Genomic DNA, 27,526 nt, shown 5'->3' with positions numbered 1-27,526 from the left:
GCAGAGAAAAATAATTAATTGTAATACATTTCTTCCTATCATTGTTCTTCTGCCAAAACAACCCTTCTCTTTTCAGCAAGGACTCGTGTAAGAAAATAATTATGCAGACCTCCATATCCGCTTTTGCCCGCATCCTTCCAGATGAATCAGTCATCTCCATCTCGCCTGTCTCTCAACTTTGATTAGTTCGGCATCTCGGCCCAATCAGCGAGAGCTCGGCCCGCACACAAACCATGTGAAATTAAACTTGTGGTCTCATTACCAAACAATAGGATTGAAGCGAGAGTTAGTGCAGCGTTACAGACCAAACACAGTGTAGTGGTTGAATGGCCCATTAGCTTCTCTCACAGGGTGGTTCCCAGCAGGGTTTATTAATGACCTTAGAGTGCTAATGACCTTTCAGTCTTCACTTTCTCTCTACCTGTAAACTGATCCACCGAAAGCGACTCTATTGTCTGATTCTCAGGGCTCTCTGTATCACTCTCTCTCTCTGTCTCACTTGTGCTATTCTCTTTGGCGCACAGTGTTACCATTGCCACCTTTCTCCGATTAAGAGGAGCTCAGGGAATATCCCATGTGATAAATCACAGTATTGACACAAAAACATACACATTCTCAATTAGTCTGACCTTTGGAGAGGTGTTCTCCTGTATCACTCAGCAGAAACTGAAGTCCATAGACAGCACAGCTGAGTCTGACTGTACAAATTCTGAGGATCTTTTCTTAAAGGATTAGTTCACTTGAAAATTACCCCATGATTTACTGACTCTCAAGCCATCCTGGGTGTATATGACTTTCTTCTTTCTGGTGAACACAATCAGAGTTATATTAATAAATATCCTGACACTTCCAAGCTTTATAATGGCAGTGAAGGGGTCCATTGAATTTGAAGCTCAAAAAAGTGCATCCATCCATTATAAATGTAGGGGAGAGCGGGGCACAACCTAACGCGGAGTTAGTTGTAACACACATGGTTTAAAACTTTCCACACATGCCAGGATGACGAAACTTAAAAGGTTCTATATGGCACCAAAAATGTTTCTTGGCTCGTAATCATAGGGGAACCTTTTTTAGTGCTATATAGCACCAATTTTGGTGCTTCAGTGGTTCTTCAGCGGTTCTTCAGAGGTGCTATATAGCACCTTAGTCAAAGAACCGCTGAAGAACCGCTGAAGAACCACTGAAGCACCAAAATTGGTGCTATATAGCACTAAAAAAGGTTCCCCTATGATTATGAGCCAAGAACCATTTTTGGTGCCATATAGAACCTTTTTTTTTTTAGTGTTAGTTACCATATCAAAGCTTTTTCTGTAAGTTGAATACGGAAGGCGGTCTGGCAAAAGCTAAATATTTTACTTTATGAATGTTTAAATATGGATATTTTTCTTACACAAATGCATCACTTCGCTTTAAAAGACCTTTACCAACTGTGGATTACTTTTATAATGGATGGATGCACTTTTTTGAGCTTCAAACTCAATGGACCCCGTCACTGCAATTATAGAGCTTGGAAGCATCAGGATATTTATTAATATAACTCTGATTGTATTTGTCTGAAAGAAGAAAATAATTTACACCTACGCTCTAAAAAAAAAGGTTCTATGTGGCATCAAAAACTTGATTCGTAATCATAGGGGAACCTTTTTTAGTGCTATATAGCACCAATTTTGGGTGCTTCAGTGGTTCTTCAGCGGTGCTATATAGCACCTTAGTCAAAGAACCGGTGAAGAACCTCTGAAGAACCACTGAAGAACCAAAATTGGTGCTATATAGCACTAAAAAGGTTCCCCTATGATTATGAGCCAAGAACCATTTTTGGTGCCATATAGAACCTTTTTTGAGTGTAGGATGGCTTGAGGATGAGTAAATAATGGGGTAATTTTCATTTGAAAGTGAACTAATCCTTTAAAACAAGTGATAAATGTTAGTCTGGATAGCCTGAAGGCGTAGTGTGACATTAAAATAATAATATTAAAACGATTTTAGGAATAAAGAATTAGGTCACAAGAATGATATTGATTTATTTATTTTTTTTTTTATGAACTCAAAATTAGAAGAATTCATAGCATTGTGAGATTATGGTCATAATCATTTAAAACCATTAAAACGTCTTTGTAGGATATAGCCACTGACAAAAGGAGAAAAACTCTTTTCTATTAAATAATTTTATGCTAACAGTTTCTATGAATCTCCAAATGGGGTATGTGGGATTCTAAAAAAAAAAAAAACGTCTGAACCAGAAAAATGTGTTTGCACCTCTTTTTATTACATTTAATAAGCACTAGTGTATATAAATCACAGGCTTGAGCGCATAGTAAACAGATCAGGTTATGATTCTGTATTTCTTTTGATGCTGGGGATTTCCAAGTCATGTTACGCTCCTTCCAAAACATTAAAGTGTTTGTGAAAATCATAAATTGGTGCTTCATATCATTTGTTTTACGGGAGAGAATAAGCTTTGTTATTTTCTGACAACTTTCCAAGAGAACAGTAATAATGCCTTCTCTAATTTGCACTGTCTAGAAACCCAGTCACAAGGAACAACACAGGGTATATTTGAAACAAACACCTGGAACTTCTTCAGAACTACAAAGGAGAAGCAGAGAAAACGAGGCTCCTGGAACAGTTGGTATGGATTAAACAAACGTCCCTCCTCTCTGAGCTGAGCTCACTGAAGATACAAAATGAGCAGGACCCCCCTCGAGATTTAAGTACACTCGCACATATGAAAGCATACACAACCGCAGCCATATGAACCATGCCCACAGGCTCACTGAGTAATGTCTACTCATCATGGCAATATAAGCCATATGGTCAGTTTTCCACAGAAAATGAGTTGTAAATAATCAACATCTTTACTTTGATCATATAGGTTTGAATGTAGGTCTAAACAATGTAAATAACCCCTGTTGTAAAATGTTAACGATCTTGCATATAATAAGCAATGTCTCAAAATATACAAGGCATAACATAATTATAATTAAGCTAATGCTTAAAAAGTGAGTGTTCATGGGTTAATTTGCAATCATACAAAACAAATAATCTTCAAGAGAATTCCAAAATATTTGTTTTAATGGCACATTTGTATGTCAGACAATATTACAAAACACTGAACATACACACTGAGTATATAAATATAATTTTATTTACAAAACATTTACAAACGCAGCTATCATTGTTCTTGAAATGTACAACTAATCAAAAAAAAGTGTACATTTCCCACAAGCATAGCAAACAGCATAACATCAGTTTACAAAAGCTACATCTAATCTTGATTTGGACTTGCTTCTCTCCACTTGTTTTGGGTTTTCAACATTCCCCTCCGTGTTACCAGAAATCACTGTAAATTACACACTGTGAACGAAAACGTGATCTTTAGTCTTTCCGGCAGATGTACGAAAGCCACAGATAAGAGGAGAACGGATTATATGAGTCTCTCTGGCTCCAGAAAAGGAAGGGACCTAGCTAGCCAAGGCTAATACGCTTACAAATCAAATCAATACAAGTGCTTTCTGAATACATCTATAACTGTCATAATAATGTACAAAAAGCATAAACATTCATCTGTTTATAGAGATAAGCAAACTGTATGTGTACAAAGTTGTTCCACTATTTTACAAAACATCAATTTTTGCTATGCCTCCAGAGCTCAACGTCCAGAGAGATTTACATGACTGTTTATCTCTGAGTCTTGCAGGGCTGGTGTTGATCAACACCATCATAGAACATTCATAATGGTCCCTGGTTCTCCACAGCAGAGTATTCAGTCTCAGAAACATGTGAGGCATCAATAAGCCTAGCGAGGCCAGTTTTGGTGGAGTACTTGAAGATGAAGGCTTTCATGAGGTCGTAGCGGTAGTTCTTGTTGATGAAGTTGTAGATGATGGGGTTCACGCAGCAGTGAAGAAGGGAGAACCACTGGGTGAGATGTAATGCTGCATAGAGAGCATTCTCCAGAGTGCAGTTGAAGGGCAGCACGTTGAGAAAAGCTAGCGTGTCCAGCAGTAGAGCTCCATGGTAGGGCAGCCAACACACTAGAAAGACCATGATGTAGGTGAAGATGAGGCGACGGCTGACGCGACGTTCCTGGTCAGCTGAGGGTTGGATGGTACCGGCCAAGAGGACGTAGAAGACAACAATGATAGGGAAGGGTATGGCAAAGCCGAGCATGAAGAAACTCATTTGGATGCCAACTGTCCACTCCTTAGTGCTGTCTGCTGGGTACATAGCCTTACATACGATGCTGTCTGAATGGCTGGATTTCTCAGCCTGAAGGAAGTATGTTTCAGGGAGGGCGGCAAAGAGTGCCAGCAGCCAAATGCCCACACAGATTAGCTGCCTGGTCCTTCTCTTCTTCTGACTGGGACCGTCTCCAAAAAGTTTCACGGACAGGTAGCGGTCCACACTCATGCATGTAAGGAAAAAGATACTGCTGAAGAGGTTGACACTGAAGATCAGGTGTGTAATTTTACACATGGCATCCCCAAACGGCCAGTGTCCGAGTTGAAGCAGAGAAGTAATGGAGATTGGAAGAGTGGCCACTACGCAGAGGTCAGCGACGGCTAGGTTGAGGATATACAGGTGAGTCTCGTAGCGATTCCTCTCAGCTCGCACGTTCACCCACACCACCAGAGCATTGGCGGCGAGGCCGATGATGAAGAGGAAGATGTAGAGCACAGAGAGGGCGTAGAGCAACGCCCTCTGGCTGAAGGTGCTGTAACACACTTCCACATGGGAGACATTATCGTCAAGAGTTGAGAAGTTCAGATCACCCAGTGCATCCAAAATGTCATTGAAGTCATTCACGTTCACACTCATCTTGCAACGTCTTTGTTATTGCCGCAGTTGGGACCCAACAACAGTGACCTGTAACAAAAAGAGAGCTGCTGTTATGGCACGTAGACAGAAAAAAAAACACGAACAGGCACCAATTATACGCAGAGGGACAGAAAAATGTAAAACAAAAGAAAGTTTATTTATAAAACACACATAATCTAAAACATCTCGAACACACCAGGATTCCTTTGCAGAGGGCAGGACCTTGTACTTTTTAAGAGGATTTTTTCCTGAATAATTCAGTGCATGGGTTTATTTCCCAGGGTTACTGGGTTGCGCTTAATTTAAGAATAAATATAAACTGTCACAACATCAAAGAGGGAAGGGTCAATGGGTCAAATAAGACTATCCACAATAAATAAAAGGAAAATATGTCTTAGATATGTACTTATTCATGAAAATGTTCAACTTAAATGTCATGTGGTGTAACCATAAAGGAAAATGTAATAACAGAGATTGTATCTTAATCATTATTTTCAATGTCTCAATGTCAAGTTTTTATATTTTAAATATTAGGGATTATAAATATTACTTTTTGGGGGAGTCGCACCACATGACATTTTACGATATGAACCACCCTCGTCTTGTCTTAAAAAAGGTCCAATCTTCTGATATTTAAGAAATGTATTGACCTTAACATCCAGTCTTGAACATCTGCTCACACACGTTTCTGTACATTGGTTGCACCACGCTCTCTATGAATGATATGGCGGACAAAAGTTAAGCAAATAATATTGAGCCGTGGAAGAAGTTTAGTTCAGAATTTGTTTTAGTGTTCATTGTATTGTCTGTAATATTATCAGGCAAAAGTGATTCAGTGCTCAAAGGCTGTGCTGTTCTACTTGAGTGGGTTGATTTGAACATCAACCCACTTTGAACATAAGGACTAAATGCCCAGAAGCAATACTCAGATAGTTGAGCAAAAGCTTATTGGCAGACCTCAGTTGTCATGCAGTGACCTAGTGAAAAGATAAGTTGATATTCATGGTAAATGGGAGGCATTTTGGATATTAAAAAAAGTTCAGCGCAACCACAAGTGAGTACAATGATAGAGAGCAGAGTGTAACTCTTCTGAAGGCATCAGAGAGAGACTAATGCCCGTTAGAAGTGAGATATGTCATAGACAGAGGGGAGGATGGGCGACTGCTGCTCCCTCTGCGACAGAGGGGTGAAAGGTTCTTTTCTCAAAATGATATGCTCAGCTTGAGGACTGGATGCCAGGCTTTGAACTGACAAAAGCTAAAGAGAACAGAGAACCACACCGGTTCTGATTTTTTTCATTTACACATTCTCAAACACAGATGTACACATCTCTAATCACACAGTTTTGATTTCCCACCCCCAGGGTTTTCAGAATAATAGAGGCACACTTAAGCATGCTTTTAAAACTAAAAGGTTGTGCAGTGAAGCAGAAATGATAAACACAGTTACGCTCTTTCACATGTTTTAAGTAAACATGGAGAATATTAAACAAAATATCTGTTTTGGAAAAAAGATACAACCACAAACTTGTGTTTTGCTAAAGAACCATCAAGTGATAGAATTTGTTTATTTTCATTCCAAATCAACCCACTTTTTTTGACCCTGGAACACAGTTAGCGCCTGACCTTAATATCATTAAAAGGAATATGAGAAGAGACACAGCTGCTCTTAATGCATGCTGTGATCCTAGGGTACTGCAAGATCCATGATCGGCTCCGAAACAAAGACTTATTTTACAGCTTTCCACTCTGACATCATTAGATTGGGAGACAGAGAGGGCAGCGTAAACCTCTGACCTGACTTACCAGGTGCAATTGAAAAAAATCAGGTGCCATAAAATGTGACGGTCCATTAGACGGCCCCAAGCACCACCAACACGTCCCCCAGCCTTGTTGTAAAACTGTTGCGTTTACACTGCTCAAACACAACGGCCCCCTCACCTGATCTCATGGCCCCAGGCATCAAGCACACTTGCCCGCACAAAGGCTTAGCTGTGTGGACACAGCGACTCTCCGTGTAGCCCCCTCCTTCCCCCTCTCTCACTTGAAGTCTCTAAGTTCCCTTGAAACTCAGGATTGTTTCACTCCAAAGTGTTTTGCAAGCATGAAATAAGGGAATATCAGTCATGAAATCTTCACTGTACTGAATGTGAGTGGGGGAAATGTAACAACAATACAAGGAGTAAAACATCCCTTGAAATTATACTGATCATAACATTGGAAGGAAACTAGATCAAATGCTGGGTTAAAAACAACCCAAGTTGGGTTGAAAATGGACACACCCAGCAATTGGGTTGTTTTATCCAAGTGAATGGGTTGTTTTAACCCAGCGGTTGGGTTAATGTTTGCCCAACTTGCTGGGTAGATTTTTTTAACTCAACTATTATTAAAAAAAAATACTATTGCTTGCTTATAAAATGAACCCAAGGTATGTTTTTAATTAACATGTATTAATATGTTTAATAAATGAACATTATCAATAAGTTTAATAAATAATAACAATAAACATGTATTAAACTGCTTATTAATAAATGTTCACCTTTTGATTATTATTGTTGCCTCTAGTAATTATGTCAAATTTTTTATTTCCAACCTATTTTGGGTTCATTTTAAGCCAGCCATATAGTAATTTTTAAACAATATTTGGGTTGAATAAAACCCAAAAACAAAAAAATTAACCCAACCGCTGGGTTTGTCCTTTTTCAACCCAACTTGGGTTGTTTTTAACCCAGCATTTTTAGAGTGTACTGTAGGCTATACAGTGTGGACTGAATAAAAGAACAGGAATATATGTTTTTAAAGCCTATAAATATAGGTTTCTATATGCAACATTCACAGAAGAGACTTTCAATTACAGAGGTGTCTACCGCATCCCCGCGTTACGTGAATGGATTCTCAGGGACTGATTCTTGCTCCAGAAAATAAAACAAAAAAGACCGAAAGAGACGAGAAACAAAAGGAGTGACCATACACACAAGAATGCATATCCTAGGCTACTCTTAAAATGTGCCTTTCAAATAATTTATTCTAAAACAACATTTAGCCTAAAAAATCGGACTTCACGTTGGTATCCTCTTAAATGGACAAATCCGCGGGATTGGACGCTACTAATCCACACCACCAACTGAGAGTTTCGGGCTTAGAAAAAATTGTTAAGAAAGCTTTTTAAGTACCTTAACTTTCAAAGAGTAGAATTAGAGCAAGTTACTGATATCTTCTAACACTAGCAGTGCATCATGATTAGGTGGGCTATGGTCCGGTACGAGTAGGCTATGCATTTCAAAACTAAAATCTCTCACACAAACACGTGCACACACAAACAAGACGTACAAATTAACTTACAATCCTTGTGGTCTCTTTTGGTGCTCCTAGACTTTTAAACGTAGCCTTTGATATCTATATTCCGATTCCTGGAGAAAATGTCAAAGTCTTGTGGTTATCCGTACGAGAGGATGGCGTGATTGTCCCTCTGCGCTCAGACTGCACTTGCTGATATAGTGCTGAGAGCAACGCCTACCGAGGCCGATCGGAAAAGTGAATCACTCAAGTTTCTGTCCAACAACAATGTGAATGGCGGACGTGCGACACATCGGATTTCCACTCCCTTTTAAACATCGATATAAACAAAAAAGACTGCTCGAATATAAAAATAAGCTTTTGTGTTTTGTTTTCGCATGAGAGTTGTTTAGAGAAATCAAAGAAGCCTATCTATGCGAAAGTTTCATTGAGGGCTTCCACAGTTTCACAGGCTGAAATATGCTTCATGTAATATTCTCAAGATTTTTATATCAGTAAAACATTCTTTGCACTATTCATTTAGGTAACACTTTATAACTATCATTAATGATGTAACAATATTACTAACATCATTTCAAATAGAAATGTAGCCTATATTCAACTGATCTGTTAAGCATTAGCTATGGTTTGTTACTAATTATAAATTAATATAATACAATTATTACCAGTAAAATGATTAGTGCACTGCACTATCAGTCATATCAAATAGATTTAATGCTCTATTTAGTTCATGCTTCATGTATATCTTATGCTGTAGCCTAAGTAGTAGCAGGTGAATGTTGTTTTGTTGTTTTTCCTGTCCCATGACTGTTTCATTCTTTTTGCATCCTCTTGGCAATCCCTCAAAGACTTCCAAGCAGTTTACTAAATTTAGGCACGAGGAAGCTCACCTGTTCTGAATCTTCAGCTGGCCTCTGTTTAGCTTTATATTTTCTGGCTAATTGCCAGTGCCTATTGTACGTGGCTTGGAAAAGTGGAAACTGAAATGAAACATAGGCTACTTAACTATATCAATGGAATCTTAATGAGATAACTTGTTCAGAGGTATGGAAGTGAAGTGATGCATTTGATTGTAGAAGCATAAACACTAATAGTGCATTAGTGAACTGCAAAACATAATTTTATTTCCTCTGTGGAAAAGAGATAAGCCAGATGAAATCTTTGCCAGTATAATTTTTTGACTGTGTGAATAATTAACGGAGATGGGTCAATGTGCTTATGCACGTAATCATGTGATATTAGTCGGAACACCTGCCTGAACAATACACATGTAGAGCCACTCCTGAAATGGGGAAATACACTTTCAAGCATAACAGTTCCCACATTAAAAGCAACTTCACAGCAGACTCAAAAACAATTGTTTGGTCAATGCTCTCTGTTTGAATAGTCTGACTATGCAGGGTGGAAACCATCAGGTCTTTTTGTGAGAAGCATGCATAGAAATCCAGCAATTGAAAGACATTTGGTTTTAGTTAGGGGTGTAGTCTGGTAAACTGAGACTGTTCCAAATTAAAGATTGTTAAAATGGTCTTTCCATCTTATTAAGTTTTCACTGGAGTCTGATTTTCTTTTGTGTGTGTGTGTGTGTCTGTGAGGGAAAGGTTTTCACAAAATATCACTGTTTTTGGATTAGAATATTCATGGGGTGTCTATAAAACAAAAATATAACAACATTTCATTTTCTTGACAACCTCATTGTTGACAGTTTTATTAACAAACTAATATCAACACCCAGTAGCTGTTCACTTCCCATCATAAAGTGAAGCCTGTAAGGGATCATCCCAGCTAACAGGGGACATTCTCAGAACTACTAACATTGTAGCACGAAATATTCAACAATAATATTGATCTGCCTCCATCACTGAACTTAAGCTGGACTATGACACTGTTTTCTTCTAGATCTACTGTACAGCCGAAACAAACTTTGTTGCATTATTTTCCTGTTATCACTGTAAGCTTTGAAACAATCTGTATTGTAAAAAGATAAATAAAGGTTACTTGACTTGAGCATGGTTCTCTGAAAGTTATGAACGTTCTTCCAGTAACATTAATAGAACGTTGTTCAAATTGTCTGGTTTTTAATAGTATGCTTACATTATGAGACATTCGTCTAACATGTTTAAACCTTACTGACTACTTTTTATCAGAATGTTCAAAGTAGCCTACATTCAAAAGTAACTTTCACAAAATGTTTGATTAATGACAAAATGGAACGTTCCCTTAATGTTTTCTCGGTTCCAAAAATCATGAAAACGTTTTTAAAACATTTTAAAAACTGGATATTTTTAACGTTCAGAGAACATTTATAAATAACGTTTTCATAACTTAATGGGATGTTAGCAAAACGTTCGCAGAACACATTTTTGTTAGCTGGGATATAACACTCTTTTAAAAACTATTATCCATGGTAAGACCACCAGGAAGGTAGGGAGACAAGGACAAATGATGCATCCATTGATAAATACATTTCACACTGCACTTCCACAGTCTGCGTTTACATACCTGCCCACATAGGCTATTGAATTCAAACAATATGTCGTAGACCAGACATATAAGCAAAGGAATATCTCACTTCCAACGTGACAACAATTATTTCAAAACATGCTGCGTCAGAAAGACTTCCAAATAGCTTTGTAAACAAACGGCCGAATAGCATTCATACATTGAATGAGCTCAGCAACGCAAGCGTGACGTTGTGTTGAGTTGTTGTGCACTGCGGGATGCCAAACAAGAGCTTGTTAGTAACAGAGACTTGACATGCTCGCGGCTTATCGGATAAGATAAGAAAACGATGAAAATGACCGGCTAGAGCTCTCATTATGTGTTAGAATCGCATTAAGTGTATAGTTAAGTTGATAGAGTATTGTATTCCGTTTTAGCTGGCTCCATAGATGCCCCCTGTCTCAGAAGCAGTGAAGAGGCTTTGATCTCGTTGCCATGGCAGCTGTCAGAAGCGGAGAGCAGACCGCAGCTTGCTGCAGCCTGTCTGGCGCGAGACTTGTCCAACTCTAGTTAAAAATTGTTAACTAATGAATAATCAAGACTTACTGCTTGGATGCTTTACTTCGCTTCGGTTAACTATTTTAGGTTCGAAAGCGGCGGCTTGCAATTATGTTTTTCCTCTGATATTTAAATAGCCTACAGCACGCTCTAAACTAAATTCTAGCGCGTGGAATCACTAAGGATGTCGCAAAGGTAAGTAGGATATAACTGCTCTTTTGCCTTGTGCACTTTACTAAGAAACAGGAATTGTGATGTGATGCCAAAACCAGTGTTTATAATTAACGAAAAACGTGTCTGTGTGAGAAAACTGGAATATGTGTTAGCCTACGCAGTGAACAACTACAAGCCTACATCTGTAACGCGCAGAATATTTTGCCTATATTATAAGAGAATATGCAAGACTTAGAAAAAAAGGAAGGTGCAAAAGAGTTTGGGAAAACGCCTACTAGGAGAAAGTCCACATTGTATTGCAGTTCCTATGACAACATAGAGCAAAACTACTGAGAACCAGTATTTTTGTCCCCAATAGGAGCTATTCAGGTCAGCTTTGGTGTAGGTGGAGGCATGCTATTTTCAGTCATCATACACAATTAATTTTCTAAAGCAAAGCATTTTATTTATAGTAGTACTGCACATGTTGAAAATACATTCGGGAATTTTCCTCATCAAGCACTACTTTCAGGGGACATTCGTTAGTTACTGCATATATCAAATTAATTGCAGTACTTCTGCCTTTGTTGTCTGCCATATTTAAGATATCTCTAAGAAGCACCTCTCTATTTTATTGTAAATTATCTTTTACAACCTCCCTTCTAACCTCCTCCCACAACTCCTCCTCTGCCCCCCTCCCACTCTAACTACCCCTTTGATTTTGCCATCCCTACAATTTGAGTAGCTCTTGGCAGTGTTAATGCCCAGAGGGGAACAATACTGTATGGGCCCATCAGAATAAGAAAAGAAGGTGGTTTCACCCTCGCCATGAACTCTTTCAACAATCACAAAAGGAGCACCCACACACAAGAGAGTCAAAGAGGTCAGAGGACATCTGTGGAATTCATGTGTATTCAACTTTAGAAAACGAAGAATGGAGAAATAATGTTTGTCAGGGGATTTCATCCATTATGTGGCTTAATATGCTGACTTGGGGTGAATTCAGTGTGCATTCTGTGGTTTCCCACATTCAGTTTACACAGTCAGACATTGGCAGTGCTAATTTTGGCCTGATGGCCTAAAAACTGAGGGTCGGGAAAACTTTCCCAGAGGGCAGGTACTCTCAACAGGTGTAATTAGGCCTGCTAACAAGTACTATCGCAGATTTGATGTGTCTCTGTTGATTGCATTTTAAAGACAGGTTGTCATGGAAGACCGTGGAATTTTTTAAATACAGAAAATTCTACATACCTCGAAAATTGATTATCAAATCGATTAATCACAATTAATTGCATCCAGAATAAAAGTTTGTATTTACATAATATGTGTGTGTACTGTGTATGATTATTATGTATAAAAACACACACATGCATGTATATATTTAAGAAAAATATGCATATTTATATATAAAATATTTGTATATAATAGAAATTATATAAGTATACTGTATGCAAATATTTCTTAAATATATACATGACTGATATTGCCAAAAGTATTGGGAAATCGTTGAATTCAGGTGTTCCAATCACTTCCATGGCTAAAGGTGTATAAAATCAAGAACCTAGGCATGCAGACTGCTTCTACAAACATTTGTTAAAGAAATAGTGAGGCGCACAGTGCGCAGAAGTCGCCAACTTTCTGCAGAGTCAGACCTCCAAACTTCGTGTGGCCTTCAGATTAGCTCAAGAACAGTGCGTAGAGAGCTTCATGGAATGGGTTTCCATGGCCGAGCAGCTGCATCCAAGCGTCGGATGCAGTGGTGTAAAGCACGCCGCCACTGGACTCTAGAGCAGTGAAGATGTGTTCCCTGGAGTGACGAATCACACTTCCCTGTCTGGCAATCTGATAGACGAGTCTGGGTTTGGCGGTTGCCAGGAGAACGATACTTGCCTGACTGCATTGTGCCAAGTTTGGTGGAGGGGGGATTATGGTGTGGGGTTGTTTTTCAGGGGTTGGGCTTGGCCCCTTATTTCCAGTGAAAGGAACTCTTAATGCTTGGCATACCAAGACATTTTGGACAATTTCATGTTTGGTGTGGAGGAACTGACCTCAAGCCTTCTTGTCCAACATCAGTGCCTGACCTCACAAATGCACTTCTAGAAGAACGGTGTTTATTATGTAAACACAAACTTTTATTTTGGATAAGATTAATTGTGATTAATTGATTTGACAGCACTAAAACATAAAATAATAAAATGAACTGCTTTTCAATAAAATGAAAAAATACCTTTATTTTTCAATAAATAAATACGGAGCTGTGCACTATTAATAAATACATGAGAAAAATTTTTATCCACATTATCTGCATACTTTTAAATAAACTGTTAATAAAAAGGAAATGTGTTAAAATCTAAGATTTGCAGGACTATTATCTCATATTATCAACTATTAATATGTTACCTAAATATATCTTTCCTTTACCCAGTTCATATGGCCGAATGTGGGATGCTGCTCAGGGAGCTTTGGAATACCTTTTGGAGGATGAATATCCCACATTGCAACTCCACCCTCAAAAGGACCGCATGCAGGTCTTTCAGACATTGGCCACTTTCTATCTGCGCTATCTGAAGATATTCCGTGCCCTGGAGGAGGTTTATGATCAGCTTGTTCACCCCCAGAAGAGACTGGTTGTACACCAGGTTCTTGAGGGGGTGATGGGACGACTTGTAGAGCTAAAGAATGAGATGGTGGAGCTGGAGTACTCAGAGTTTCACTACTTTGATGACATATTACAGGACTTCAAAATGACACCTGTGAGTGAGATAATAAAATACACTGTTACATGTACAGAACGCTAGGAATGTTTTGGTCTGTTGTGGCTGTGGATTTAGAAGAATGGGCCTAGAGGGAATTTTGAAGATTTGGGCTTGGGGAAGATTTAAGTGCTCAATGTCAAAGTGGATTTTAGCAGGCTAAGCCTCTTGTTTTTGTCTGAATTTAGTGGATGCTAATTGGGGTCACCAATGCGCAGCCACTTTTACATGTGACCTGCTCTATTCAAGGCCGAAAAAGGTTTGAAATTTGTTTTATAGGAGGATCTTGAGGTGCCTATCCCACGCTATTTTGTGAGGGAGAAGATGAGGGCACTGAAAGAGAGGGAAAAGATGTTGGCCCATATTTTGGCTAAAGGAGGACGTCAGGAAGATAAAACTGTGAGTGCATCGTTATGTAAAACACATCAGGGAAATATATATTCTCTCAATACAAAAACATGCAATGCAATTATGGTTGTACCAAATGCAGTATACACTTAAGGTGTGTAGTTCTGGCTTCTCATTTAGCAGGTGCTGGTTCAGTCCATGTCTATAGAGCGGGCTGTGTGGCTGCTGCAGGTCAGCGAGCGAGCTCGGCAGGGAAGACTGAGAGCTCACTTCATGAAGACGATTCGGCAGGAGGAACAAAGAAGACTTCAGGGTTCAAGCTCTAGCATACTGAACCCTGACCGGGCAGCCACCTGCATTCAGAAGGTATGTGGAAATCAGTTGATTGTCAGTGAGTTTGCATTCCAGTGAAATCACTGATGCATTGCATGGATGGGTTTGAAACTGGCAAAGCAAAGGAATGACGATAAAAACGTTCAATGCAATTATAAATGTTACTACTTCTTTTATATTACAATGACTGCACAAACTTAAAGGAATAGTTCACACAAATATGACAATTCTGTCAATTAATTTACTCACTTTCATGTTGTTTCAAAATTGTATGGCTTTCTTTCTTCCATGACACAAATGAAAATATTTTGAAAATGGTTTCAATTGTTTTAGTCCATATCGTGAAAGTCAATGAGACTTTCACGTTCTAAAAATGACAGAAACAAAGTTTTTGGAGTGAGATGATCACTTTGTATGATGAACAGATATATTTAAGCCCTTATTAATTCTTGAATCAAATTAATTTCACCGATCATTGCACGGATGCGCAGACTACATCGAAAATGGCAACACAAACCAGACAATTTGAGTTGAGTTGTGTGTAATAATGTTATGCTTTATGTCCATTTTCAAACTTGAAAATGTTGGATCCCCGATGGCTTTGAGAACAGAAGAATGAAAAATAAAATATCTGAAACATTCTTTTGAAATACACTACATTGCCAAAAGTTTTGGGACGCCTGCCTTTACATGCACATGAACTTTAATGACATCCCATTCTTAATCTGTAGGGTTTAATATGGAGTTGGCCCACCCTTTGCAGTTATAACAGCTTCAAGTCTTCTAGGAAGTCTTTCCACCAGGTTTAGGAGTGTGTTTATGGGAATATTTGATCATTCTTTTAGAAGTGCATTTGTGAGGTCAGACACTGATGTTGGACAAGAAGGCCTGGCTCACAGTCTCCGCTCTAATTCATCCCAAATGTGTTCTATCGGGTTGAGGTCAGGACTCCAAACTTGCTCATCCATGTCTTTATGGACCTTGCTTTGTGCACTGGTGTGTAGTCATGTTGGAACAGGAAGGGACCAAACTGTTTCCACAAAGTTGGGAGCGTGACATTGTCCAAAATGTCTTGATATGCTTAAGAGTTCATTTCACTGGAACTAAGGGGCCAAGCCCAATTGCTTCCATGTTGTTATTATACCACTAACAGTTGACTGTGGAATATTCACAAATAGACTTATTGCACAGGTGGCAACCTATCACGGTACCATGCTTGAATTCACTGAGCTCCTGTGAGTGAAAATACAGAGCAGACTCCCCAGACCAATGTTCAATCTTAAAAGATTGAGCTTGGTCTGGTGATAGCCAGACAAGTGAGCGACCCATTTTTTCACAAATGTTTGTAGAAGCAGTCTGCATGCATAGGTGCTTGATTTTATACACCTGTGGCCATAGAAGTGATTGGAACACCTGAATTCATTGATTTGGAGGGGTGTCCCAATACTTTTGGCAATCTATGTATCTTTTGTGTTCTGAAAAAGATACCAAGACTGTAAAAAAGAAACTACATATTTTATACTGTTTATGGGACCTTTTGAGTCACAAATACTAAGAAATGGGAGTTAGCCTAATTGTAACTACATAACACCCATTTAATCAATAAAATGTCCCCAAATGTTGTCCCAACTAGTCACACCCAGTCAGCATGAATAATTTCATATTGAGCAATGTTGTCTCAGCATACACTGCAGCATGAATAAATTATGCGGTTATTGTTAAAGGATTATTGTTTTGGGTAAAGTTATGAGCACACAAACGTCTCATTCAATGTCATCAAAGTAAATATATCATATAAATTGATTATTGGTGTTCTAGCATCATACACAAGGGAGGTAATGTCTGCTGCCCTACCTGTGCATGAACTCAAATGTAGAGGTCAGGCCATCTCCTTTCACAGTCATCACTTGTCACATTTGACATGTAGTCCACTCACAAAGGACTAGGAATGACATGCGATCCCATCCAAGCATAAAAGATATATGTCCATCTCATATGTGGGAATAATGTGCTTGTAGGCCCTTTGGCAGGAGGGGGGAGATTACCATTGGAGTGCTGAGAGATGGGAAAAGGAAAGAATTTCTGGATTTTAGGTGTTCTTTTTCAGTGCCATCCTAATCATGAAATCTGAGCTCATGTATCCTGACATCTTTTTGAGTGAGTGCTCGCTACGGTTGGTGAACCCAGACATAGATGTAGCCTGAAAGAGATAGCAGATATGATTTTGGAGATCTGACATTTTTTACTGTGCAGGTGTGAAACTGACATTGCTGAGTGAAATGGTACAAAAACATAGATGAGGGTCCCTATTGTCAGAATTATGTTCTGTTTATTGTGTTTGGTTCTGTCATTCTAAGGGTGTGTTAACACAACACCGTTTTCAACTGAAAACAGAAAACTTTTTATGCGTTTTGGCTGTTCATTTACACGAAAACGGCGTTTTGGGTTCCTGAAAACGTAAGCTTTTAAAAACGGGTTTCAAAGTGTAAAACGATACCTTTACCGTCTCCATGTGAACAACAAAAGTGGTGACGTCATGCGCATGATTATTATATGTTCACGCGTATGTATTACGTGTTCGTGGGGTTTCGGGTCATCTCCAACTACTGGCTTGGCATGCATAATACAGCCTTTTTAGTCATTTTCGCAGATTCTTGTCAACGGGGATCTTTTTGACAATGTTGTCATCTGTTTTTAGTACATCGTTGTCATGTAAACATACCCTGTGCCTGTTTCATTAATTTCACCTGTTGTTGATTAATTAACTCATTAGTTCCCTTGTTTAGTCTGGTCTGGTTCAGTTATTTGTTCTTGTAAAGTAATTGTGTTTGCATGATCACCTGTGGATTTAATAAGGACAGTTTGTGTTTATATGCTCCTTGGTTGTCCTTTTGTGCTCAACCACCCGTGACACCTATAAGGAGTCTCAACATTGTAGCTAATGGGTAATAGATTTTCAAATAGCTCATCCAACAAGCACTGTACTGTGTTTGAATGCCATTTTATGTGATTACAGGAGTTGATAAACAGAGATTTTGGGCTCACACTGCAGGGCTTTTATTACAAGGTCTAATCCTCCCTTCTTTCTCCTGTAGTTCACAACAAAGCAGATTTCTGTGCTGTGAAACCCTGGAAACATAATCCTCACTCTTCAGTTGGCTATTGTTGTTTAGCATCATTGTCGTTCGAACTAAAAAAGAGGATTTATTTATAGGACATAATTCGGACATAATTCCTTGCCTGCATTTATGGCCTTGAGATTGATTTGCCTTAATGTTGAGGTGATCTAAATATCCACACATTCTTACTGATACATTTACAGGAAATTCTGTTTGTCAGATTAGTATATCGGTTGCTGTTGTACATTCCTCTCATCTAAAAGTCCACAGTGAATGCAAGAAGACGGTAGATTGTTTTCACCAGATAACACAAGAGCAGATAAATGTTCTTGATTTTAAATTGACTATGATAGCATCATTTCTGGTAAGTGTCTGCAGCCTTAGTCTTTCATATTTCCTGCTATTATAATGTGTTTTCACTCCATCTTCTAGGTTTGGCGGGGGTATCGAGACAGGAGGAGGGTCAAAAAGGAGTGTCTAGAGGAGATGATATTTTTGGGAATGGTAAACACCAGGTTGCTCTGCCAATCCAGCTAACAGGGAATGTTCTCAGAACTTTGGCAAGCGTTCAACATTTTTTAAAGGGATAGTTGACCCAAAAAATACAATTGTGATTCACTCAACCTGTAGGAATTTCAAAATAAGACATTTTGAAGAATTTCGGTAACCAAAGAGTTGATGGAGCCCATTGACTTCCATACTATGGAAGTCAATGGGGCCCATCAACTGTTTGGCTACTGATACCTATATATTTGTATTTTGACAGCATAGCGAGACTCAATTACATCATTGGACGTGATTTTCTCTTTGCGACTCTCTAATTGGTGAATTTGTCTGTAGAGAACCATGGGTAATGTAGTTTTTCACCACAAATTCAACCATTTTTTAAAAAAGTTGAATTAATGCGAACAGATTGCTTCAACAAAATCCTATACAATCGATTCCGAACAACCTTAGAACTCAAAGTAGGTTGTCTGCTCAATATCTGCTAACATTTTATTTTGATGGTCCTCCAGCTGACATTCTACTGACTATAAGTAACATGTCAACTTACTCTAACCCTAACCCTGCCAGTCTACTAATACTCTATAATGAGAGTTAGTAGACATGTAGGTGCAACGTTACATAGGGTCAACAGAATGTGTTAAAGGGACCATCAAAATAAAGTGAAACAGAATATTCCATTAAGATTTGTATAAACAAGGGAAAAAAACAATTTTAAACTGGACATTTTGAAAGTTCAGGGAACATTCAGAAATAACGTTTTCATAACTTAAAAGGAACGTTAGCAAAACATTCTTAGAATGTATTGTTGTTAGCTGGGAATGTACTGTTCATGAAAAGCAAGTCTCTTCATGAATGTTGTTTTGCACATATCTTCTGCTATTTTGTACTTTTTTGTACCCTTCATTGTCAGTTTTTCATCTGATGTCTCCTGGTTCCCTATTTCCAGATACCAGCCCAGCAACCAACACCCAGCCCTGCCCAATTGCATGCTCAACAGGTGAAAAGTAGGAGGCATGGCATGCAGGAGGAGCATGAGGCTGAATACCAGAGGGCACTTCTCAACATCAAAGAGTCTGTGAAATCTGTGGATGGCCCAGATATTAAAGAAAGCCTGCAAGAACAAATAAGGCAGTGGTTTATTGAGTGTCGGTAAGCCATACACAAAAATCACTGAGATTATCTGTAGTTTAAGCTGGATTACATTTTAGCTAAAAAATTATAATTTCATTAAAAAATTATATGTTGGTCAAAGACATTGTGTAAATTATGCATTATTCAAAAATAAATTAATAATCCAGTCCATACATACATACATACAATCCATCTATGATGATAATGTATTTAATTTTTGCTAAAAACAATTTTTTTTAATATATAAAATAATGAAAGTTTTGAAAAGAAACCCTTGTTAGGTAGTTCAATGTATTTTTTTATTATTATTTATTAGGAGTAAAACATTCTGTTAATTAATTAATAATTGTTATTCTATTAATTTTTTTTTTTTTTTTGTCATGTGAAGCAGCCAACAAAGACATGTGGTCAAACCAACATGCAGAAACATGCAGTAAAAAGAAACATAAAATAGGATATTATATCATATAGTGATAATGCCTGCAGACCCTATTATGTTCAAGGTCAGTAAGTCTCTAAAAAATCAGATCATTTGACATTATGTCGTGTGACTCCCCAAAAAGGTTTTGAAATAAATCATTCACAATGGTGAAAAATACTTTTTATCTTGAAAATGTTTTATATTTACAAAAATGCTTAAGGATGTGTTTACACACATGTATTCAATAAGGAAAAAAATTGACTTGATGGTTACACAACATATTTTATAGTCCTTTTTATAAAACTTTTTGTGAAAATGGTATTAACGTTTTTCAATACCATACGAAATCAATATGGATAAAAATAGTACATTTATAGAAACTTGGCACATATGTTTTAAACTAGATTTTTAACAGATATGTCCTTATCCTAGAGAGGTATATGTAACTGTGGATAAAGTTAAATAATATTTTTCCACTTCTAAAATGAAGACTTTTGTTCCTCTGCATTCCCTCAATTACTTTTTCAGAATCTCTGGAACTAATCACCTCTATGTAAGTTTCTACCACTCAGACTTCCCCTTACCCAATGTCTCCTTTAGATAATCTGTTAATTTGCTTCCACACTCACAAGAGCTTTTCCTTGCTTTTCTCCGTTCACTCAACCCATTATTTCACTCTAATTGTTAAGTACATTCCTGGTCCTTCGTCTCTTCCTTTTTGAGGCTGGAATGTAAGCAGTCAAAACGATGGCCACTTTTACCAAGGGCTGTTTATGCTTACCTAATGCATGGGCTGTTTTCAAGTGTACACGGTGTAGAGTGAGACTGGGCTGATTAGTGCATTCCAGCCTGATTTACGGCCTGCCAATGCATGCTGCTGCCCATTAATGCCGAGACAACAGTCATAAGTCATCTCAGTTGGACAACACAATGTGGTGGGGGGAGTTCAGTAGCTTTGTCTCCGTTTAGCGGCCCCTTTCTCTGGCCCCTTCCAGTGACCTTGCTGGGTCCCTGCTGGTTGTATAAGGGATGTATGGGATCCCGGGTCAGGACCTGCAAGGTGAAGTATGTTGGCGTGGTTTCCATGTGCTGTTGAAGTGAAGGTGAAGTATTTGAGCAGCCAGCCAGACGTATGCTATAAAACATATACACGTCTCACCATTATTACATTTTTCACCCTGCTAACAGAGTGCAGCAGTCAGGTTCCAGAAGTAAAAACTTAATTAATTTTCTTCATAGGGAAATTGATTTTTAATGATAACCTTTAAAGACAGACCTACAATGAGTTCTAAGGTTGTTTGGAATCGATTGTATAGATTTTGTTGAAGCAATCTGTTCACATTAATTCAACTTATTTTTAAAATGGTTGAATTTGTGGTGAAAAACTACATTACCCATGGTTCCCTTTCAGTCGGTCACGTTCGACGTACGTCGGAACTGACCGACGAATTGGGATCTGTTTCCAGAGACCGACCTACTTCGAGTGATTAAAACGAGCCAATGGACATTGGCATGCGGTTCACACATTCCACGCACCGCCCCGCAGCGCGGGTATAAATACGGAAGTGGAATACCGCATCATTGCTTTTTAACTTCGGAGCCGAACGGTTTGCTGTATCAAGCTGTTTCTACGAAGAGTGTTTAGACGAGTCTCGAGGAGGATCGCTCTCTTACCTGGGTGCTGGTGTGACGGTGCGAGTCAGCGAGTGGCCGCTGCAACATACACTTGTTCCTGTGTTGGTTGGCTGGGCGTTTCCGTTCTTTGAGTGCTCACACGCAGGCTTGCAATCGGACTGCTGTGAGCCGCGGCCATCTCCCTGAGTGCTTCAGCACTTCTAAAAGAGCATTTCCTTCTAAAAGAGCAACACGGTTTGACCCTGCGTCTTTTTCAAGATGTCACTCAAACCGTGTGTTTCTGGATGCGGTTGTTTCCTGTCCTCATTTGACGGCCACGATCTCTCTCGCATATAAACATGTGAGATTGCTTTCGTGGGTGATCCATGCTCTCTCAGGAGAGCATGGTCACGTCGGCGCGTTGTTCGTCTCACCTTTTTCTTAAGGGCTTGAGCGTTCAGCGCGCCGTGTGCCGTCTCGCGCCGGCTGATAGTGGGGGTTGTCACGGCAACCCAGCGCGTCACTCGGCGCTCTGATGCGCGGTCGAAACTATGAAACCTCAAACGGGGTTGAGTCCCTTCGCTTATTCCCCGATCTAGTTTCTTTTCTGGGGCCCCAGAAAAGGATTACTTTGGCTAATAAGCGTTGGTGGCCTGAGGATTACAGTGGGGCTTCCCCGCCGAGTACATCTCTTCGGGCCCCCACTCCTCTATCGCATCACGAGCGTGCTGAGACTTTGTTTGTGGGTGCGTCGGTGCGTCGGCGCGTCGGCACGTCGGCGCGTTGTTCACCTTGCTCTTTCATAGGGGCTAGATTGTTCAGCGCACCGTGTGCCGTCAAGTCTGACGGCCACGCTCATTGTCTCACATGCCTGCTGGTAGCTTACAGATGGGATTGCTGGTCCTTTAAAAAAAAAAAAAAAAAAAAGGATCTAGTGTTTCATTTGGCACTCTGGCGGAGGACAGATGTCAATTGCTGCATCGGAGAGAGGGCTGTTATGCGCTGGAAATGATAATGCTGAGTTTCCCACTATAATGGTGTGTGCTCATGCTGAATCAGATTCAGAGTTGACAGCAATGCTTTCCGGGGTGGCTGCCCGGATGTGTATTGGAAAAATTTAACAGCATGGAACTGCATATGGTATCTGCAGCCGCGGTAACGCCGCTCGGATTGCTTCATATGAGACCGCTTCAACGCTGGTTGCACGACCGAGTCCCGAGATGGGCGTGGCAGAGCGGTCAGTACCGGGTCCTAGTTACTCCTTACTGTCGCCAAACCTTCAGTCCGTGGTCAGACCCCTCGTTTCTCCGGGCCGGAGTGTCCCTAGAACAGGTGTCGAGGCATGCTGTGGTCTTCACGGATGCCTCATCCACGGGCTGGGGGGCCACGTACAACGGGCACGTAGTTTCGGGTCTGTGGACGGGACCCCAACTGCGTTGGCATATCAATTGCCTAGAGTTACTGGCGGTACGTCTTGCCCTGGCCCGGTTCAAGAAACTGCTTCGGGGCAAGCACGTACTGGTCCGTTCGGACAGCACTGCGGCCGTTGCGTACATCAACCGTCAGGGTGGTCTACGCTCCCGTTGCATGCTCCGGCTCGCCCGCCATCTCCTCCTGTGGAGTCAGAAGTTGAGCGTCCAGCTGATATGGGACCACTTCGGAGTTGCACAGGTAGACCTGTTCGCTTCTCCGGACTCGACCTATTGCCAGTGGTACTACTCCCAGACCGGAGGTACCTTAGGCATAGATGCACTGGCGCACAGCTGGCCCCGGGACCTACGCAAGTATGCGTCCCCCCCCCAGTGAGCCTTCTCGCACAGACACTGTGCAAGGTCAGGGAGGACGAGGAGCAGGTCTTGTTAGTTGCGCCCTACTGGCCCAACCGGACCTGGTTCCCAGAACTCACACTCCTCGCGACAGCCCCTCCCTGGCCGATCCCCCTGAGGAAGGACCTGCTTTCTCAGGGGCGGGGCACTCTATGGCACCCGCGTCCAGACCTCTGGAATCTCCATGTCTGGTCCCTGGACGGGACGCAGAGGTTCTAGGTGGCCTACCACAAGCAGTGGTAGACACCATCGCTTCAGCTAGAAAGCACTACGAGGCGCCTCTACTCTCTGAAGTGGAACCTGTTCGTCGAGTGGTGCTCTTCCCGCCGGGAAGACCCCCGAAAGTGTTCGATTAACGTTGTGCTTTCCTTCCTGCAGGATGCGTTGGATTGAAGGCTGTCTCCCTCCACCCTCAAAGTGTACGTCGCAGCAATAGCGGCGTATCACGATGCAGTAGACGGTAAATCCTTAGGTAAGCACGACTTAATCGTCAGGTTCCTCAGAGGTGCGAGGAGACTAAATCCTCCTCGTTCTACCTCGTTACCCTCTTGGGACTTAGCCCTGGTGCTCAGAGCACTTCAGGGTCCTCCATTTGAACCTTTGCAGTCTGTTGAGCTAAAAATCCTGTCCATGAAGACAGTTCTCCTGATTGCATTGGCTTCAATCAAGAGGGTAGGGGACCTGCATGCACTCTTGGTAGACGAATCGTGCCTAGAATTCGGGCCGGCCAACTCTCACGTTGTCCTGAGACCCCGGCCTGGATACGTGCCCAAGGTTCCTACCACTCCCTTACGGGACCAGGTGGTGAGCCTGCAAGCGCTGCCTTCGGAGGAGGCAGACCCAGCCCTAGCTTTTTGTCCCGTCCGCGCTCTTCGCGCTTACGTTGACCGGACTCAGAGCTTCAGATCCTCACAGCAGCTCTTCATCTGTTACGGAGGCCAGCAGAAGGGAAAGGCTGTCTCCAAGCTGAGGTTGGCCCACTGGATAGTGGATGCCATTGTCTTGGCTTACCAGTCCCAAGACATACCTTGCCCGTTCGGGTTGCGAGCACACTCAACAAGGAGTGTTGCTTCTTCCTGGGCGTTGGCTCAAGGCGCCTCGCTGACAGATATATGTAGAGGGCGACAGGCTGGGCGACACCTAACACGTTCGCTAGATTTTATAGCCTCCGTGTAGAGCCGGTATCTTCCCGCATTCTCGCCCCCAGTGGCCAGCAGCGCTAAGTGCTCGTTCTAGTGTCGGCTTGCATACGCCACTCCCGCCCTCTGGGCCGGATACGTGCGTCTATTCTGCTCCAGTTGTGTTCCCCGGAAACGGCTAACCCTGTGAGTTCCTCGGTCACCCCTTCGGTGTCAGACGTGGTGGCCGTCTGATGCCAGGCCTGCACCCGTATGCTTGTGGAACGTGTGTGTAGGCTGGGTTCCATATGTTGCGGTCCCCTCACGGCTACCCCATATGTGTATTCTCCACGGTACCAGCTACCCTACTCGGCTAGCCCCGTGTCTTTCCCTCGACAGAGCTTCCTCTGTCGTCTCTGGGTATGTTCTTCCCCCCCGGAACCAGGTTGGGTCCACTCCAGAGACTGCCATTTGTTGCACTACCCTGTTAGGTTAGTCCTTATGTGTATTCCACCTCTCCTTCCATTGAAGGACGTGGCTCCGCAGCGTACCATCTCCCGAGATGGGCACGCTTTCCCAGCGTTATCCAATAGTCACACTGAGTGGGTCTTGCAGGAACAGCAGTGACTGTCCTTCCCTGCCCGGAGCCCTGACTCACACTCTAACATAGGAGTGGTCCAGCGAGCTCAGGCAGGACGCTGGAAGGGCCAGCCTCCTGGCGTGTTGGTAGGGATCCCAATTCGTCGGTCAGTTCCGACGCACGTTGAACGTGACCGACTGAAAGGGAACGTCTCGGTTACGTATGTAACCCTCGTTCCCTGAAGGAGGGAACGGAGACGTACGTCCCGTCGCCAGGTGCTGTGCTTCAGCTGAAGGCCGAGTCATTTATCTCGGCTCCTCAGTTGAAAAGCAATGATGCGGTATTCCACTTCCGTATTTATACCTGCGCTGCGGGGCGGTGCGTGGAATGTGTGAACCGCATGCCAATGTCCATTGGCTCGTTTTAATCACTCGAAGTAGGTCGGTCTCTGGAAACAGATCCCAATTCAGTTCCGACGTACGTCTCCGTTCCCTCCTTCAGGGAACGAGGGTTACATACGTAACCGAGACGTTCTCTACAGACAAATCCACCAATTAGAGAGTCGCAACGAGAAAATCACGTCCAATGATGTAATTGAGTCTCGCTATGCTGTCAAAAAATAAAAATATGGTCCCATAATTCGATTATGTCATTTGCAATGGTTCATGAGATTGTAGTTCTTTCCCTTACTATAGCCGTTAAATACACAGTCTTGTACCTTTTGTCTTTTGTTCAGATTTTCAGATACTTTTTTGCTTCAAATAAAAGTTTCTAATGCTATGATTCACCTCGTAGCTGGTTGCCTGAGTTAATAGCTTATAACACTTTAATAAAGACTTTTTTTGAAATCCAAATAGATGCAAATAAATGGAAAAAATACTTCCAGAACCAACGTCACTGAAATTGTACAATCCCTTAAATGAAGTTGTTGAATAAAAAGCATGTTCAGTTTAATAAAAATGAAGTGAATCTGTTTTTCTTTTTCTTTTAGTGAGTAAATTTAGATGAAATTCAATCCCTCTGCATGACAGTAGTAGAGCTTTCAGCATGTGCTACCACATTGGAAGTGAGTTTCAGTTGTGTGCTACTGATTAAGTTAGCTAGAGCAGAGCGCTCAGGCTGGGCCCTGACTGACACTTTTACCCTGTTATTCTAAACCTGCCCCAGCTCCCCTGAGAGTCAGCGCTGGACCTGGCTAATGTATCCTCCCCATGTGTGAAGTTCACAGTTCAAATATGATTGATTTGCCTTTGTTCACGCGATCTGCTTTGTTTATCTATATGTTCACACAGACATGAAGTCTGCCTTACCTCATCTTTAAAAAATCTTTAAGAAAATTGGTTTTCTCACACAGAGTTCTTCCCATATATTTTCTGTTTTAGGAGGAAATTCTGGAAAAAAAAGTTTGGAGGGAAATTTAAAATAAGTTTACGTGATATTGTTTTTTCTCTAGGTCTCTCACTAGAAAAAAACAAACATTTTAGGATGTTACATTATTTAAGTTAAAAAAAAGTTTATGTTTGTCACTGTATAGCATTAACTTCTTGAGCAATTTGAGCTACAGTAGCTTGTCTGTTTGATCGGACCACACGGGCCAGCCTTCGCTCCCCATGTGCATCAATGAGCCTTGGCCACCCATGGCCACCACTGTTCCTTCCTTGGACCACTTTTGATAGATACTGACCACTGCATACCACACAAGAGCTGCAGTTTTGGAGATGCTCTGACCCAATCGTCTAGCCATCACAATTTGGCCCTTGTCAAACTCTCTCAAATCCTTATGCTTGCCCATTTTTCCTACTTCTAACACATCAACTTTCTTCACTTGCTGCCTAATATATCCCACCCACTAACAGGTGCCGTGATGAAGAGATAATTAGTGTTATTCACTTCACCTGTCAGTGGTCAAAATGTTATGCCTGATCATATATATATATATATATATATATATATATATACATATATGTATATATATATATATATATATATATACATATATATATATATATATATATATATATATATATACACTGTATTTAAATATAGCTACTGTTTTGTGTTTCAGAGATGCCACCGGGAAGTTCCCTGACTTCCCAGGCCCTGAAGATGGAGGATCTGCATCCATATTTGCTCAGAAGACACCAGAGCAGGTTAATAATCCTATAAGTCCATTAAATCCATCCAGAATTTCAGTTACATTACTGTACTTTTACTTAGAAATATTATTTCATGTCAGATGTATACTGCTTCTTGATACTGTTCTTTTCAGATGCTGAATATATGTTTAAATATAGTAAATGTTTTGAAGGTTGCTGCTGAATTTGCTGCTAAGGAAGAAGAGAGGGAGAAGAGGAAAAAATCGAAAGACGATAAGGACAAAAAAGGGAATGACCGCAAAGAGAAGAAGAAAGCGAAAAAAGGGAAGATGAAAGGAAAGAAGGGGAAAGGAGATACAGAGGTAAGCCCATGGCTTTATAACCCCGTATCACAGTTGCACAGAAATCAATAA

General features: G+C 40.9%; 2 protein-coding genes across 2 annotated transcripts in view; one reads left to right on the top strand and one right to left on the bottom strand.

The window, feature by feature from the left end:
• Nucleotides 1-2,244: 2,244 nt before the first annotated feature.
• On the bottom strand, nucleotides 2,245-8,285 carry ackr3b (atypical chemokine receptor 3b). Its single transcript, XM_079841496.1, has 2 exons — nucleotides 8,160-8,285; nucleotides 2,245-4,866 (listed from the first exon to the last, which is right to left on the bottom strand). Exon 2 carries the CDS (start codon nucleotides 4,816-4,818, stop codon nucleotides 3,730-3,732), a length of 1,089 nt encoding a protein of 362 aa, XP_079697622.1. The 5' UTR covers nucleotides 4,819-4,866; nucleotides 8,160-8,285; the 3' UTR covers nucleotides 2,245-3,729.
• Nucleotides 8,286-11,063: 2,778 nt separating this feature from the next.
• drc11 (dynein regulatory complex subunit 11) overlaps nucleotides 11,064-27,526 on the top strand; it is a 59,468-nt gene continuing 43,005 nt past the window's right edge. The window contains exons 1-8 of the mRNA XM_079841479.1: nucleotides 11,064-11,309; nucleotides 13,693-14,020; nucleotides 14,300-14,419; nucleotides 14,549-14,734; nucleotides 18,253-18,324; nucleotides 19,274-19,476; nucleotides 27,083-27,167; nucleotides 27,326-27,475. Of these exons, the coding sequence (XP_079697605.1) occupies nucleotides 11,299-11,309; nucleotides 13,693-14,020; nucleotides 14,300-14,419; nucleotides 14,549-14,734; nucleotides 18,253-18,324; nucleotides 19,274-19,476; nucleotides 27,083-27,167; nucleotides 27,326-27,475 (1,155 nt within the window). The 5' untranslated portion in view covers nucleotides 11,064-11,298. The remainder of the gene's footprint in view (nucleotides 11,310-13,692; nucleotides 14,021-14,299; nucleotides 14,420-14,548; nucleotides 14,735-18,252; nucleotides 18,325-19,273; nucleotides 19,477-27,082; nucleotides 27,168-27,325; nucleotides 27,476-27,526) is intronic.

This window comes from Gobio gobio, assembly GCF_949357685.1.
Source record: "Gobio gobio genome assembly, chromosome: 17".
NCBI lineage: Eukaryota > Metazoa > Chordata > Actinopteri > Cypriniformes > Gobionidae > Gobio > Gobio gobio.
This window is presented reverse-complemented; position numbering and strand designations above follow the sequence as displayed.